Consider the following 18442-nt stretch of genomic DNA (forward strand, 5'->3'; position numbering starts at 1 on the left):
ATTAAGAAAGAAAATCATACAGGTTTAAAATGACATGAGGGTGAGTAAACAATGTTTTTGGCGAAACAATCCCCTAAATGGGTCTAAATAATTATATTGTTTTTTGCAAGTTTTTAAGCCAACCATTGTCTGAACCATACTTTAATAAAATGTACTCAACTTTTTGTAGTACATGTATTTTAGGAAGTCTCACAATTCAAATTTCAATGAAAATGGTGTAGTATCTGCACAGAATATTTGTACCAAAACGTGTGCTAAAAGTCTTCAACATAATAATGCAGCAGTACGGTCTGTTAAAGTTGGCTGAACACTAACCAGTGTAAAACATTTCAACGGAAGCAGAGAGTAATCATCAAAAACGTGACAGAGTAACAGTCCAGTGACGTAGATCTCAGCCCCCTTTCTGTGTAACAAATTAAAGGCTGACTAGAGGTTTCAGCACTACTCTTATTACACTCTTACACTACCTAGATTGAACCACTGCTCTCAGGAGCACAGACACAGAGGGACAACTGATGGAAACACTACCAAGTCACCTAGAGAGAGATAAATGACTGCAGATTTACAAGAAAACTAACTAAAAGGGGAAACTGCAATACTCTCCATGAACTTCGCACTTCAGAACAATCAAGCACACTGGGAACCTCTAATTGACTGGATTGTGAGATTCTGTGAAGGACAACTATAGTACACACAGTTTAGAGATGAGAATGATACTGTAAGTGCATCTTTATCATTCATCCATCGCAATGCCGAGCTCTACTTATCTCTGCTTGCTGAGGGCAGTTTTCCTGGTGTGTTTTGTTAACCCTTCAATCCAAGGACTAAGTGGAGATTCAGTTGTGGTCCAGGATCCTCGTCATCGACTGGAACCGAATCTCACTGGACTCCCAATAGTCACATTTGAATGGCATCATGTTCAGACCCCATACCTGGTGATAGTTTGGGTATTTGTGGCTGCATTGGCTAAACTATCAGGTATGTATGTATCTTCCCAGGTAACAGGGAATGTTCTCAGAATTTTGGCTAATGTTCTGGCAAGTTATGAACAAACAATCTTCCAGTAACATTAATAGAATGTTTGTTCGGCGTTATCTGGTCTTTAATAATGTTCTCAAAATGTTAGCACAAAAATGTTATTTATGCATCATTCATGGAAAGTTTTTTTTCCCTGAAACATTTTAGTTTGACATCTGTGTTTTTTAAAATGTTACTTGTTTCAGAACGTCCAGAGAACATTCAAAAGTAACATTCCCATAATGTCTACAAAATAATAAAATATATTCTCTTAATGCTCCCATAACTGAAAAAACAAAACAAAAACAAAAAACAAAAAAAAAAACATTTTGAACGTTCAGAGAACATTCAGAAATAACATTTTCATAACTAAATGGGAATGTTAGTAAAACAATCTTAGAACATATTTTTGTTAGCTTGGTTGATCTATGAAGTCAAAATCGATTGAAAGTTCAAACTTTAGAAAATAAAGTTTGTTAGCATATTTGAAGGCTTGCGTACAATATAATATATTAAGAGACATCAGAATTATTCTTGATGAATAAATTAAAGAGTTTGTTCTAAAGTTGATGTCATACTTTAATGAGAGGTTGAATTTCATTTGAATTGAGTTCGGAGAAAGGAAGATGATCTCTTGATGGATACTTGTACTAGGAACTTTAGAAACAATACCGTGTAACTTGACAACTGCAAATTGAGCACAATAGCAGTCCTCAAAAGCTCAGCGATTCACATGAAATAACGTTTTACGCACGTTGCTACTCATGTGAAGGGTTTATAATCTAGCATGAGGCTTGTGAATAACGTATCTGGTATTCTTACCCTCATTCCTTTATCATTATGGAGTGATATAAACTGTCCAATATATCTGTTCTTTCCTTTCATACTGTTAATGTTTGGGATTGGTTCTTCTTCCCTGTTTAATCAATATGATCTTAAAAATGTGGAAGAAAGAGGAGAAAAAAGAGTAAATAGTATGTGCTGTGCACAATTATTATAAAGAGATCATTTAAAATAAGTAAATAAAATGATAATTGAATGGAATTAACAGCTTAGTACCTCAGTATGATAATCATAAATGAATCAAATGAATCCTGTTAGCTTTACATCTAATTACAGATGATATTCAGTCATTTTCTGAAAGAAAGAAAGAAAGAAAGAAAGTACTTGCACTCGGATTTTTGGTACATGTCATCTAAAGCAGTGGTTCTCAAACCTGTCCTGGAGTACCACCAGCCCTGCACATTTTGTATGTCTCCCACATCTATCAAACCTGATTCAACTTACGATCTCATTAGTAGAGACTGCAAGACTTGAAATTGGTGTGTCAGATATAGGGAGACATACAAAATGTGCAGAGCTGGTGGTACTCCAGGACAGGTTTGAGAACCACTGATCTAAAGATCATCTGCCAAATGCATAAATGCAAATGTCACTGTATCAATTTTACAAAACCATTTATGGAATCTCTGGGTATGGCTCATGATAATTAATTGATATACATCTTGTGAATGTAATATTTAAAGCTCACGAAACATACAGTACATATGGACACCAAAAGACATCAAATAATGATAATGATAATATAATAATAATAACCCAGTCCACATCTTGAACATGACTTTTTGTTGACCAAAACCCAAGATCATGAGAAACATAAACTTATCATAAAGCTATATATATTTCTTTTCTGAAAATTTGTCATCTGTTCTCTCTCTTTCTCTCTCTGTATCTAGTGGTTGAACTAAACCATCATGTCATCAGTGTGATCCCAGAGAGTGGTCTACTCATCATCGTGGGCTTTATTTTGGGAGGAATCGTCTGGGGAGCAGACAAGGCACAGATTTACAAACTGCTTCCTACCACTTTCTTCTTCTACTTGCTGCCACAAATCATCTTGGACGCAAGTTACTTTATGCCCAATAAGCTATTTTTCAGCAACTTGGGTGCCATTCTCATTTACGCCATCTTCGGAACCTGCTGGAACGCAGCTACAGTAGGACTCTCTCTTTGGGGCTGCTATGAGGCCGGAGTGATGGGTAAATTCAATACTGTGATTTTCTGCATTCTCACTGTTCTGCTAATCTGCATGTAATTTAGTGCACATAGTGTGTCTTTTGCATGGATCACGCCCACTTAATTCATCTTTAAACAAAACAAGGATATACTGTAAAGCCCTTGTTGACCCTCAAGGGCAAATATGCCCTGTATAGTATGCAATTACCAATTCAGTGGCATTGGGTTGGTATGCCATTACAGAGAGTAAAAATACTGAATTAAAAATTAAAAATACTGAATTAATTTGACAGTTTCTGTAATCATCAGGTAACTTGGACATCGGTCTGCTGCAGTTCCTTTTGTTTGGTAGTTTAATAGCCGCGGTGGATCCTGTGGCTGTGATTGCCGTGTTTGAGGAAGTGCATGTGAACGAGGTGCTCTTTATCCTGGTGTTTGGAGAGTCTCTGCTCAATGATGGCGTCACAGTGGTGAGTATTAGTTAGAAAGGAAATGCCATTATGCTCAGTTATTTATCCACATGCAATCCCAGCAAACAGGGAACATTCTCAGAACTTTAGCTAACGTTCTCTCAAAAGATTCTCTCAAAGCTGTAAACAAACATTCTTCCAGTGACGTTTATAGAAAGTTCATTCAAAGTGATCGGGTCTTCAATAATGTTCTCAAAACATTAGCACAAAACATTATTTAGGCCTATACACAGTTCATGGAGTGTTCTCTGAAATGTTTTAGTTGGAAGTTCATCTAACATTGTTTAAATGTTACAGCTTGTTTCAGAACATTCAGAGAACATTCAAATAATAATAAAATGCAATGTTTCCTTAACATTCTCATAAACAAGAAAAACAACAAGTTGTTAATACATTTAAAAAAATGGACATTTTGAACATTCAGAAAACATTCCAAAATAATGTTTTAATAACTCAAAGGGAACGTTAGCAAAACGTTGTTTAAAGGATTAGTCTACTTTTAAATGAAAATTTCCTGATAATTTACTCACCCCCATGACATCTAAGATGTCCATGTCCTTCTTTCTTCAGTCGAAAAGAAATGAAGGTGTTTGAGGAAAACATTTGAGGATTTTTCTCCATACAGTGAACTTCAATGGTCTCCAAATGGTTGAAGGTAAAAATTACAGTTTCAGTGCAGCTTCAAAGGGCTTTAAACGATACCAGACGAGGAATAAGGGTCTTATCTAGAGAAACGATCGGTCATTTTCTAAATTTTTTTTAAATGTATATACTTTATATAAACAAATGATCGCCTTCAAGTGGTTCCGCCAAAACCGCACTTTCGTATTCTTCAAAAAGATTACGCTGTATGTCCTACACCTTCCCTATTCTACTTAAGGAAAAAACGGAACTGGCGCCACGTTCGTTCCGTAAGTTTAATAGGGAAGGTGTAGGACATACAGCGTAAGCTTTTTAAAAAATACGGAAGTGCGGTTTTGGCGGAACCACTTGAAGGTGATCATTTGTTTATATAAAGCATATACATTTAAATTTTTTTTTTTTAGAAAATGACCAATCGTTTCGCTAGATAAGACCCTTATTCCTCGTCTGGTATCTTTTAAAGCCCTTTGAAGCTCCACTGAAGTGCTAATTTTTACCTTCAACCGCTTGGAGACCATTGAAGTCCACTATATGGAGAAAAATCTTCGAATGTTTTCCTCAAAAACCTTAATTTCTTTTTGACTGAAAAAAGAAATACATAAACATCTTGGATGACATTGGGGTGAGTAAATTATCATGAAATTTCAATTGGAAAGTGAACTAATCCTTTAAGTGGGATCATCTTTTTGTCTCTCTTTTGCAGGTGCTTTACAATGTATTTGATGCTTTTGTTGCTCTTGGAGGCCCAAGGATTGACGCTGCAGAGATTATTAAGGGCATAGGTATGAATACTCAACTCCACCCCTCATACATATTTATGAAAACATAATAATAACCATTCATTTAACTTGAAACTTATTAGTGTTAATTTTTTGTTTGTTTGTTTTCCACTTCATTTTTGTATTCCTATAGTTTCATTTGTTGTGGTGGCATTTGGAGGCTCGTTTCTTGGCGTTTTGTTTGCCATCCTGCTGTCCCTGCTGACCAAATGCACCAAACACATTCAGATCATCGAAGCCGGCTTTGTCTTTGTGGTGGGATACTTGGCTTACCTGACAGCAGAGATGCTCTCCCTCTCTGCTATACTTTCGTAAGTCTCTTGAACAATGTAACGTATAGAGAATTTGGGAATGTACAGTAATAAAACACAAGTACTGCAGGAATTTAGACTCAATGCATAATGTTTCAAGCAATTAATTCAGCAGCTCATGAAAAAGAACGGCTTTCTGTGTCACAGGATCACTTTCTGTGGTGTCTGCTGTCAGAAATATGTGAACGCCAACATGGATGAGAAATCGGTCACAACGGTTCGTCATGCTATGAAGGTGCTTGCGAATGGCTCAGAAACCATGATCTTTCTATTCCTGGGCATTACAGCCATCGATAAGGAGATATGGGTTTGGAACACAGGTTTCATTCTCCTCACTCTCCTCTTCATCTTTATCTACAGGATCATAGGTGAGTACAGTTAAACAGCACATCAAATCACAGTTTAAAAAAAAAAAATCCATCCTTTTTATAAAAAAAAGTTCCACAGTGATAAAACACAACAGCAAATTTGCGGAGTACACTCCCCCAAACCCATTTTGCACACTTTTTCAGATTGGCTAAAGTTTCCAGTCCAAAGCCTGCTGGGTAATAAGTGGTGCTACAATAGTCATTCTTAATCAGCCAAAACATTAACATATTCTATTAAAAATACATTATTTCTTGTGGTGATGCTGTAATTCTAAAAATATTATAAAACAGTATATGCTGACATAGCATCTGTATGGCCAGTCATAGTCATATTGTCATGCTATTGACAAGATTTCTACTATTAACTATTTTATAGTAAATTCATATAGTTATAGACTTAGAGTTATGGACTCTTGAATGCTAATGGTAGGTTCATAAATATTATTTTATTAGAATGATATAGAACAATTAAATTTAGGCATTTTCATTAAAAAACCCTTTCCAAAAAGGCATCCTGTTTCAAAGAATGAGTCTCAAATGTCTTTGGGGTGTGTTTTAATGATATGTTTGGGAATGTTTGTTCTATATTTTCAGGTGTTTTCTTGTTTACCTGGATGTTAAACAAGTTCAGATTGGTTCCCATCGAGGTCATTGACCAGGTTGTAATGAGCTACGGTGGCCTGCGGGGGGCAGTGGCGTACGGACTAGCAGCCATGCTAGACAAAGACAAGATCCCAGAGAAGAATCTGATGATTAGTACCACACTCATTGTGGTGTATTTCACTGTCATTCTTCAGGTTAAACCATATCCGTCACTCTTATAATAATTATGAGACTCAAAATAATTTTTTTATGTCCTGTACTTAAATAATGTGTGTTGTTTGTTTTTAGGGAATCACAATGAAGCCATTGGTTCAGTGGCTCAAGGTCAAAAGAGCTGCTCATTCTGACTTGAAACTTGTTGAGAAACTGAACAATAGGGTAACTATTGCTAAATGGCAATTATGCCAATTTAATTAATTCATTAGTTTGTTGAAGTGTGATTTAAATATTCAAATTTAGTTATGTATTTATTTTTATATTAATATTTATTGTTTATCTATCTATCTATCTATCTATCTATCATTTTTTAATTTGTTTAAATATATTAAAATTTAGTTTGTGTATTTTATGTATTTATGTATTTCAATGTATTATATTATATTTATTTAAAAATATGTATGTATATATTTATAAAATCAAATGTATATATACAGGTTTATTTAATTATTTATTATATATTTATATTATGATTTCATTTTATGTGTTCATTTTACCAACTACTGTAATTGTTTTAGAAAATAATATGTATATATATTTTTTTTAATTAGTCATGTTTTATGGTGTCTTTATAGGCATTTGACCACATCCTAGCTGCAGTGGAGGACATTTGTGGCCGTATAGGAGATAACTGGTGGACCAGAGGGTATGCCTTCCTCACTTCTGTGAATAACCTCCTCAGATATTTATATGAATTTAATGTGCTAATATTAAATGTGTTGATACTCTCTCTCAGTTGGAACAGGTTTGAGGAGAAGTATATCAGCAAGATTTTGATGAAACCTAAGGCCAGAAAAAACAGAGACTACCTCTTTAGTATTTTCCACAAACTCAATCTGGAGGATGCTATAAACTATGTCAGTGAGGTGAGATCATAGACTAGCTTCATATATCGCATAATATTGCCATTTTTTTAGTTATCTTAAACTGCACGCGTTTCCTTTTACAACGTTTGCAATAGTTTCATATACAAGCACAGTAGATTGCATTGCAATACAAATTTACTTCAGTACTGTGACTGTCAACAATAAAGATCATGAAAAATATATCTAACCTCTTTCTTTCTTCATGTAGGGTGAACGCCAAGGTTCTCTGGCCTTCATTCGTAGTGAGGAAGCAGCCAACATAGATTTCAAAAAACAACTTGATTCAGAATTTACAGATGTGATGCCTGATATAATGGCTGATATGTCAAATTACGAGCTTGGAAATATTTCAGTAACCTCAATTGTGTAAGTGCACTGAAATACATTTAAACACAATTGCTTAATCAATGCTGATCATGAAACAGTTATGACTAATGAAGGAGAGGAATAATCAGATCTATGTATGGGACTATGCTAGGGTTGCAATGCTTAAAGCGCTGACATTTGACAAATACATTCGTAGATGATGAGGCTTGCCAATAATTAGGATTGTTTTGCCTCTTGTCGATTAGAAAAGACACTATTCCCTCTGTATCCCTGGACATCCATGTGCAAGACGGGAAGAATGCGGTGGAAGACACCAATGCCCATCATCTTCTACAGCAGCACCTGTACAGGAGCAGAAAGAATGTATGAATTGCTCTTCTCCAACACACATTCACACACATGCATATGGTTTGCATCTCATTTGTCTTATCTGTTCCTCTCTTTCTGAGCAGCACCATCACAAATACAGTCGCAGCCACTTCGGCATCAACCAGAGTGAATACGAGGTGCAGGAGATCTTCCAAAGGACCATGAGGAGCCGCCTTGAGTCCTTCAAATCTGCTAAGATGGGTGTCAACCCTGCCAAAAAGATTACAAAGCACCACAAGAAGGAGCTAAACCATCAGGTATTAGACCTCCATGGCGTTTCTTTCAACCAAATCAGTCAATTATAGGATTGCACCTCACAATTTATAAATATTTTCAGATGTCTAATGGACACCCAGAGGACAAAGGTCATCAATATGGAGATGAGGGTAACAATATTTTATTTATTAGCATCATTTATTAAGAATTTAAGATTTTTCATTTTAAAAAATATTTGTTTATTTATTCAGTTTTATTTTATTATATTCCAGTGTATATATGTAAGCAATAAGGTACGAGAGGCTGTGCTTCAGCCGTGACTTATTTACGATACAGCACTAGCCTCAAGTACCTTATTGCTTTTACCACACAATACAAATATTAAAACCAAAAATATGTATCAATGAAACTTTCATGAAGTAAACTTTCACTAAAAGCCTTCCTTCCGCCAGAAAAAATAGTCCCTGACCGTGAACAGCAACAGAAGTTACATTATTACGCCATTAGATGGCGGCAAAGTCTTTATGAGTGTGTCAGTCAGTAGCGAAGACTTTTACATTGAAAAGACTGAATTGTTGTGAACACGGAACAAGACGCAACTGACAAATGCTTTGACTAGCGCTGTCAGTCCCGGGAAAATCCCTTAACTGTTAAAAGGACAAGATAGTACATCAGACATTTAAACAGATTTTTTATTATGAACATAGGACTGACCTGAAGGAAAATGCTAAATCTGAATGCAGGTAATAAACGCGCTCACTCAATCTCTTTCTCACAATACTCTTTCTCATAATACAGTAAGCTTCAATAAACAAAATCAATTGAGAACAAACAGTTTACGTTTCTAAGAGTGTTACGTAGTGATACACAGAACCGTTGGGTGAAGCGGTCATAGCCATGTTTTTATCATGAATAAAACACAGCTATTGACCAATCAGAATCAAGGACAGGAACTAACCATTTCATAATTGAAAATAAATACATACATATTTAATATATATATATATATATATATATATATACACACACACAGTGCCCTCTGTAAGTACTTGGGCAGTAAAGAAAAAATTGCTCTGTTAGCTGTGGTGTCAAGACATCTATAAATATGATTTAAAAAAAAAATAATATGAGGCAAAAGTACAGAATGTCACATTTTATTATTGGCTGTTTCAACACAAAATGTTTTACCAATTAAGAAGTACAGCACTTTTACAGTTTCATCCCTCTGCCTAATGTGAGCATAAGTATTGGGACGGTTTAACTTAAAGTAAATGTAAAAGCTAATATTTAGTTGTAAATCCCTTGCAAGCAATCACAGGAGCGAGTCTGTGACCCATAGACGTCACCAGACTCTTGCTTTCACACTTTGAAATGCTTTTCAAGGCCTTTAATGCAGCCATTTTCAACAGTTGCTTGTTTTGGGGAGTTTCCTCCTTTAGTCTTCTCTTCAGCTGGTGAAATGCTTGTTCAATAGGATTTAAATCTGGAGATTGACTTGGAATGTCCAGTTTGGAATGTCCTGAAAAAGATAGATACCACTAGCAAGCTTCAGCAGCCTGACAACGACCAGGTCAGCTGAGAACATCAACAGCAGTTGATGATAGACAAATGACAAGGGCTGTGAAAAAACTCTAAAATAACCATCAGCAACCTCCAGAAAGCTGGGGTGATAGTCTCAAAATCTGCTGTTCGCAGGAGACTTCACCAACAGAATTACAGAGGACACACAGCAAGATCAAACATCTGATCAGTACTAAAAATAGGAAAGCCAATTTGAATTTGCAAAAACACACAGAGATGAGCCAGCAGAGTTTTAAAACAGAGTTTTATGGACAGATGAGACAAAGATTAACCTTTATCAAAGTGGGAAAGCAAAAGTGTGGAGAAAAAAAAAGAAACTGCAAATGATCCAAGGCATACAACCTCATCTGGAAAGCATGGTGGAGGTTGTGTCATGTCATGGGCATGCATGTCTGCCTCTGGAACAGGCTCACTCATGACTTATTGACTTATTCAATGATGGAAGCAGAAGAATGAATTCAGAAGTGTACAAAAGAATCCTACAAGTGTTCAAGAAAATGCCACCAGACTCACTGGGAAGTGCTTCATATGGCAACAGGACAATGACCCAAAACCTACTGCCAACTCAATCAAGATTATCATGAAATTTTGGGGTCTTAGATTGGTCAATCTCCAGATTTAAATCCTATTGAACAAGAATTTCACCAGCTGAAGAAGAGACTAATGGCAGAAACTCCCCAAAACAAGCAACCGTTGAAAATGGCTGCATTAAAGGCCTGGAAAAGCATATCAAAGTGTGAAAGCAAGAGTCTGGCGATGTCTATGGGTCACAGACTCGCTCCTGTGATTGCTTGCAAGGGATTTACAACTTAATATTAGCTTTTACACTTTTACATTTGCTTTAAGTTAAATTGTCCCAATACTTATGCTCACATTAGGCAGAGGGATGAAACTGTAAAAGTGCTGTTCTTCTTAGTTGGTAAAACATTTTGTGTTGCGAATAATAAAATGTGACATTCTGTACTTTTGCCTCATATTAATCTTTTTTAAATCATATTTATAGATGTCTAACAGAGCAATTTACAGTGGGTACGGAAAGTATTCAGACCCCCTTCAATTTTTCACTCTTTGTTATATTGCAGCCATTTGCTAAAATCAATTAAGTTCATTTTTTTCCCTCATTAATGTACACACTGCACCCCATATTGACTGAAAAACACAGAATTGTTGACATTTTTGCAGATTTATTAAAAAAGAAAAACTGAAATATCACATGGTCCTAAGTATCCAGACCCTTTGCTGTGACACTCATATATTTAACTCAGGTGCTGTCCATTTCTTCTGATCATCCTTGAGATGGTTCCACACCTTCATTTGAGTCCAGCTGTGTTTGATTATACTGATTGGACTTGATTAGGAAAGCCACACACCTGTCTATATAAGACCTTACAGCTCACAGTGCATGTTAGAGCAAATGAGAATCATGAGGTCAAAGGAACTGCCTGAAGAGCTCAGAGACAGAATTGTGGCAAGGCACAGATCTGGCCAAGGTTACAAAAAAATTTCTGCTGCACTTAAGGTTCCTAAGAGCACAGTGGCCTCCATAATCCTTAAATGGAAGACGTTTGGGACGACCAGAACCCTTCCTAGAGCTGGCCGTCCGGCCAAACTGAGCTATCGGGGGAGAAGAGCCTTGGTGAGAGAGGTAAAGAAGAACCCAAAGATCACTGTGGCTGAGCTCCAGAGATGCAGTCGGGAGATGGGAGAAAGTTGTAGAAAGTCAACAATCACTGCAGCCCTCCACCAGTCGGGGCTTTATGGCAGAGTGGCCCGACGGAAGCCTCTCCTCAGTGCAAGACACATGAAAGCCCGCATGGAAGGACTCCAAGATGGTGAGAAATAAGATTCTCTGGTCTGATGAGACGAAGATAGAACATTTTGGCCTTAATTCTAAGCGGTATGTGTGGAGAAAACCAGGCACTGCTCATCACCTGTCCAATACAGTCCCAACAGTGAAGCATGGTGGTGGCAGCATCATGCTGTGGGGGTGTTTTTCAGCTGCAGGAACAGGACGACTGGTTGCAATCGAGGGAAAGATGAATGCGGCCAAGTACAGGGATATCCTGGACGAAAACCTTCTCCAGAGTGCTCAGGACCTCAGACTGGGCCGAAGGTTTACCTTCCAACAAGACAATGACCCTAAGCACACAGCTAAAATAACGAAGGAGTGGCTTCACAACAACTCCGTGACTGTTCTTGAATGGCCCAGCCAGAGCCCTGACTTAAACCCAATTGAGCATCTCTGGAGAGACTTAAAAATGGCTGTCCACCAACGTTTACCATCCAACCTGACAGAACTGGAGAGGATCTTCAAGGAGGAATGGCAGAGGTTCCCCAAATCCAGGTGTGAAAAACTTGTTGCATCTTTCCCAAAAAGACTCATGGCTGTATTAGATCAAAGGGTGCTTCTACTAAATACTGAGCAAAGGGTCTGAATACTTAGGACCATGTGATATTTCAGTTTTTCTTTTTTAATAAATCTGCAAAAATGTCAACAATTCTGTGTTTTTCTGTCAATATGGGGTGCTGTGTGTACATTAATGAGGAAAAAAAATGAACTTAAATGATTTTAGCAAATGGCTGCAATATAACAAAGAGTGAAAAATTGAAGGGGGTCTGAATACTTTCTGTACCCACTGTATGTACCGATGAGCCTTTACATTATGACCACCTATCTAATGACCTGTAGGGCCTCCTTTAACCCACAAAACAGCGGGTACGGGGCAAAGCATTGATTCATTGAGGTGACAATAGGTCTCCTGAGGTATCTAGTACCATAATGTCAACAGCAGGTCCTCCATGTAACACATGTAACACGGTATGTAAATCAGGGAAGAAGGAGGCGGGAACCGGGGAACGTTTAACACACTTTAATAATAATAAAATAAACAAACACAAAATGAAAGTGAAAGCAAAACATAATGTAAAATAGTCCAGGCCTAGTCCTCTCTCATCCTTCACTGTCGTCGCTCCTCCTTTTATGCTCCCGGAGCGGTGCGCAACTGACGCCACCGGCCTCGCCCCGTTCTCAAGGCCCTCGGCCTCGTCCTGCTTGCCACACTCCAGTTCAAGTACATTGCGGGGTGGTGGTGAAGTACCGTGAACCTGCTTTTCCAAGCTGAACCACAAATGTTCGTTTGAGCTCATGTAAGACCAAGGCATTAACAGCAATTCACCATCATGTTTCTTGAACCACTCCTTGATGATTCTGGCAGTGTGGCATGGTGTTTTATCCTGTTGGTAATGGCCATCACCGGCAGGGAACACAGTTGCCATGAATGGGTGCACTTGGTCCGCAACGATGTTCAGATACCTGACAGCTGTCTGGGATTGTGCTATTGGGATAATGGGGCCTAAAGTGTCCCAAGAAAGCCGCTGCCGGCCTGTGTCCGCCCAACAGTGCATCCAGGTGCCATAGCCTCTGTTGGTAATCAGCGTATCCATGCTTGTCCTTTGACATGATGCACCAGGAATCATGATTCGTCAGACCAGGCCACTTTCTTCAAAATTATCCACGGTCCAATCTCGATGATCTTGGGCCCATTTCATGCATTGTTGGCGATGGTGTGCAGTTTTCATGGGAACCTGGCTGGGTCGTTGGCTACGCAGGCCCATATGCAGAAGGCTGCGATGAATTGTGCTGTGACACTTTGCCCTGGTTGCCACTGTTGTAGACTGACTGCCACTGCTGGTGATTTGTCGCACTGTGGCCCTGTGGTTGCTGTGAACAATGTGCAATAGTCTCTGCTCCCCTCTGGCATCAATGAGCTGTGGAAACACACAGCTGGATGACGGTTCATCATTTGGATATCTGTGCACCACTTTTGATATATACCTACTACAGCAGCACGTGAACAGCCTACAAAGCACGCCGTTATCAAATTCCTGGGTGCCACGCCATCACAATTTGTCCTTTATCAAACTCTGATAACTCAGCAGCTTTCCCATTCTGACACCAAACACTCTACTGACCCTGGTCCTCGGGTGGTATATATACTGCTCTGTGAACTGCATCTGAGGCAACGTTCGGTTGCCAGGCGTGCTCATATACATATATAATATATATGAAAATATATATATTTTTATATATAAAACTGTTAGTTCCTGTCCTTGATTCTGATTGGTCAATAGCTGTGTTTTATTCACGATAAAACACGGCTATGACCGCTTCACCCAACGGTTCTGTGTATCACTACACAACACCCTTAGCAACCACTCTTAGCAACGTAAACTGTATGTTCTCAATTTTCAAGTATTATGTAGAACAGTATTGTGAGAAAGAGATCGAGTGAGTTGCATTCAGATTTAGCCTTTTCCTTCAGGTCAGTCCTATGTTCATAATAAAAAACCTGTTTAAATGTCTGATGTATTATCTTGTCCTTTTAACAGTTAAAGGGTTAGTTCACCCAAAAATGAAAATTCTGTCATTTATTACTCACCCTCATGCCGTTCCAGACCCGTAAGACCTTCGTTAATCTTCGGAACGCAAATTGAGATATTTTTGTTTAAATCCGATGGCTCCGTGAGGCCTACATAGGGAGCAATGACATTTCCTCTCTCAAGATCCATAAAGGTACTAAAAACATATTTAAATCAGTTCATATGAGTACAGTGGTTCAATATTAATATTATAAAGCGACGAGAATATTTTTGGTGCGCCAAAAAAAACAAAATAACAAATTATTTAGTGATGGCCGATTTCAAAACACTGCTTCAGGAAGCTTTGGAGCATAATGAATCAGCGTGTCGAATCCGCAGTTCGGAGCGCCAAAGTCAAGTGATTTCAGCAGTTTGGCGGTTTGACACGCGATCCGAATCATGATTCGACACGCTGATTCATAACGCTCCGAATCTTCCTGAAGCAGTGTTTTGAAATCGGCCATCACTAAATAAGTCGTTATTTAGTTTTTTTTGGCTCACCAAAAATATTATCGTCGCTTTATAATATTAATATTGAATCTTAATTTTTGTTCCGAAGATCAACGAAGGTCTTACGGGTGTAAAACGGCACGAGGGTGAGTAATAAATGACAGAATTTTCATTTTTGGGTGAACTAACCCTTTAAGGGGTTTCCCGTGACTGACAGCGCTAGTCAAAGCATTTATCACTTGTGTCTTGTTCCGTGTTCACAACAATTCAGTCTTTTCAATGTAAAAGTCCTCGCTACTGATGGACACACTCATAAAGACAGTCTTTGCCGCCATCTAATGGCGTAGTAATGTAACTTCTGTTGCTGTACACGGTCAGGGACTATTTTTTCCGGCGGAAGGAAGGCTTTTAGAAAAAGTTTACTTCATGAAAGTTGCATTGATACATATTTCTGGCTTTAATATTTGTATTAATATTTGTTTTTGTTTTTTTTGTTTTTTAAATATGTATGTATTATGTAATAAATATATGCACTGGAATATATTAAAATAAACTGAATAAATAAACAAACAGATAAATATTTTTAAAAAATGAAAAATCATAGTTAAAAATACAAAATATAAACCTCAACATGGTATTCACTCAAGTAAAAGGCTCTTTACATTAACAATAGCATATTTCCCTTTATTTATATAAACTTATTTTTTGACTAAGCATATTTTTGTATTTTTAGTTGACAGCGCTGTGGGTAGTGAGACTGGTGCTGTGAATAATACTTACATGAGAGACAAATATACAACTGGAGGTAAGAAAAGGGTCTGAAAAGATGTTGCTTTGTAAATAAAGAGCAATAAATCTACACAATAACTTTAAAAAACACATTTGCAAAAGTAAGAAGTTAAAGGTTTGTGTATGGTTTTTCCATATCTCATTGAAGCTGGCATAGAGAATCCAGCATTCATGCCAGAGGTGGCCAGTCCTACTCACAGCCCACCCTGGCTAATGGAATCTGAGATGGACATGAATGTCGCACCCTCCCAGAGGGCCCAGAGACACCTGCCCTGGACGCCCAACAGACTCCGGCGTCTTGCACCCATGAGGATCAGCAACTGCTCCACGGACTCCTTCCTGATGGCTGATGTTTCTTTATCTCTAGAGGAGCACGAGGAACATCCCCAAGGAGACCAAGACGAAATGTGAGTACACATCCACCTGTTTACCAACACTTCTCTGAAAAAATACAGATTGTAACTGACCATGTTTATTTATGACTACAGACGACCAGTCTTTGAATAGACGATTAAAGGTGGCATGTCACAAAGCACATTCACAGACATGACAGTGTCCAATCTACAAAACGAGGTGGAACTGGACAATTGCTGCAAGAGATCCCACCGAAACTGCCAAACGTCAATGAAATAGCATGGAACTAAATCCCATGGATGTTTCCAGCACTTTGTAGAATTAATTTAGGATCCATTTAGGGCAACATACTCATGTGCTATTAGGTGCATACAGTAGTAGAAAAAAAGAAAAAGAAAAAGAAAAGCTTATCAAGCAATGCACCTGCCTTTTTCAAATGGTTTGTCAAAACAGTTTCCTACTTGTGTTGATATATTTCCCATTGAAAAATGAATTCTGGACTTTAAAGGGGTCTTATTATGCTTTTCTTTCTTTAGTGTGTAATGTTGCTATTTAAACATGAAAAAGGTCTGCAAAATTACAAAGTCCACTCCAAAGGGAGTTATATCAGTAAGCACTGTAACTTACACATCACAATATTCCTCATTTAAATAATTCCCGCCCAAATCATGTGCAAAAAAACGACCAAAGAGGTGCTGAAAAAAGAGGCATAATAGGCCCCCTTTAAAATAGCCAATAAAGTTCAGTTTACATCACAGCCATGAACATTATTTGCTACTTGTTACTTCTAGTCAGTTTATATTTGCTGGAAGGGTATTCTTGTCAACTTTTACTGTAGGATTACACTAGCCTATAGATGGTCTCAAAGCAAATAAAAATTAATAGATTTGATTTCTTTAAAAAATGGTGTGAGGGGGAAAGGTTGAGAAGACAGGGATGTATTTTATGCAATAATGCTAATATAGTGAGGGCAAAGCCATTTTGTCTTTCTCAAGATCCACCTTGTGGTTTAATTTTTAATGGCACTTTACTACAGTGATGTCACCTCTACAAGGCACATTCTTCCCTGCACTGCAATATGAAAGTATATTAATATGGAAGGTATTAGGTAAATAATTATATCAAGTGAGTTTTTCATTGCTCTGGAAACTTTTAGAAACCAGTGGTGATGTTAGTATTTTAAGTCTGTGACTGAGGTGTTAATTGTTATGAACTATGTTTGTACATGGAAAAAAAAAAAATCAATCGTTTGTTTTCTTGTCATTCAAATAATGCATTTCTCTGGGCATTTTAATTTCTTTTGTGGGATTAATAAAGTATTTATCAACATTTCTATTTATCTAATCTGTTACATTCTTGCTTCACTCGTCTACATCTGTACAATTATGATGACAATTTTATTTATGACTATGAAAGGATATCAATCTGAAAAAAGTGCTGTTTTAGTAGTTAAATACTATTATAGTATTTATCAATATTTTGAGTTAACTTTTATTTTTATGTTTTCATTTTCAAATAAATATTTTCAATAAGTTTTAGAACTTTTGCTATGTGCTTTTATCATTTTTACAGCTTTATTTTTATTTCAGATTTAGTAATTTTAGTACGTAAACTTTTTTTTTTCTGTTAGTTGCTAAGGCAAGATTTCTAATTTAAAGAGACAGTTCACTCAAAAATGAAAATTCTGTCATTAATTACTCACCCTCATGTCGTTCCACACCCATAAGACCTTCGTTCATCTTCAGAACACAAATTAAGATATTTTTCATAAAATCCGATGGCCTGCATTGCCAGCAAGATAATTAACACTTTCAATGCTCAGAAAGCTACTAAAGACGTATTTAAAACAGTTCATGTGACTACAGTGGATCAACCTTAATGTTATGAAGCGACGAGAATACTTTTTGTGCGCCAAAAAAACGACTTTATTCAACAATATCTAGTGACGGGCGATTTCAAAACACTTCACGCTTCATGAAGCTTTATGAATCTTTTGTTTCGAATCAGTGGTTCGGAGCGCATATAAAACGGCCAAAGTCACGCCCCCCAGTGGTGAACCACTGAAATTTCAAAACACTTAGGACGCAACAAATCCTCGTTTACTAAAATCACGTGACTTTGGCAGTTTGATACACGCTCTGAACCACTGATTCGAAACAAAAGATTCGTAAAGCTTCGAAGCTTCATGAAGCAGTGTTTTAAATTCGCCCATCACTAGATATTGTTGAATAAAGTCGATATTGTTTTGTTTTTTCGTTTTTTGTGCACAAAAAGTATTCTGGTCACTTCATAACATTAAGGTTGAACCACTGTAGTCACATGAACTGTTTTAAATATGTCTTTAGTAGCTTTCTGGGCATTGAAAGTGTTAATTGTCTTGCTGTCAATGGAGGCCTCACTGAGCCATCGGATTTTATGAAAAATATCTTAATTTGTGTTCTGAAGATGAACGAAGGTCTTAAGGGTGTGGAACGACATGAGAGTAATTAATGACAGAATTTTCATTTTTGGGTGAACTAACCCTTTAAGTTAGGTTTAAGTTTTTCCATTTTATTTGATTTCAGCTTTAATTCAATTACAGAAAATTATTTTTTAAGTTTTAGTTAATAACACTGAGCTACACACTCCTTTCTTGCACAGTAAACAAAA

General features: G+C 37.3%; 1 protein-coding gene across 1 annotated transcript; it reads left to right on the top strand.

Annotated features, from left to right (window-relative positions):
• Positions 1-449: 449 nt before the first annotated feature.
• Positions 450-17132, top strand: slc9a3.1 (solute carrier family 9 member A3, tandem duplicate 1). The gene is made up of 17 exons (XM_051873537.1): positions 450-978; positions 2754-3056; positions 3343-3503; positions 4849-4927; positions 5058-5235; positions 5383-5603; positions 6198-6400; positions 6495-6584; positions 6998-7068; positions 7159-7288; positions 7497-7654; positions 7861-7978; positions 8068-8241; positions 8322-8370; positions 15384-15455; positions 15588-15846; positions 15928-17132. The coding sequence occupies exons 1-17, from the start codon at positions 750-752 to the stop codon at positions 15944-15946; spliced, it is 2514 nt and encodes an 837-aa protein (XP_051729497.1). The 5' UTR covers positions 450-749; the 3' UTR covers positions 15947-17132.
• Positions 17133-18442: the final 1310 nt, after the last annotated feature.

This window comes from Ctenopharyngodon idella, chromosome 19, assembly GCF_019924925.1.
Source record: "Ctenopharyngodon idella isolate HZGC_01 chromosome 19, HZGC01, whole genome shotgun sequence".
NCBI classification, from domain to species: Eukaryota; Metazoa; Chordata; class Actinopteri; order Cypriniformes; family Xenocyprididae; genus Ctenopharyngodon; species Ctenopharyngodon idella.

Coding starts and splice junctions, on each gene's coding strand:
- slc9a3.1 (XM_051873537.1), top strand. CDS start 750: ATGCCGAGCTCTACTTATCTCTGCTTGCTGAGGGCAGTTTTCCTGGTG. Junction 6,401..6,494: donor ATTTCACTGTCATTCTTCAG/GTTAAACCATAT, acceptor GTTTGTTTTTAG/GGAATCACAATGAAGCCATT. Junction 7,655..7,860: donor ATTTCAGTAACCTCAATTGT/GTAAGTGCACTG, acceptor CTTGTCGATTAG/AAAAGACACTATTCCCTCTG.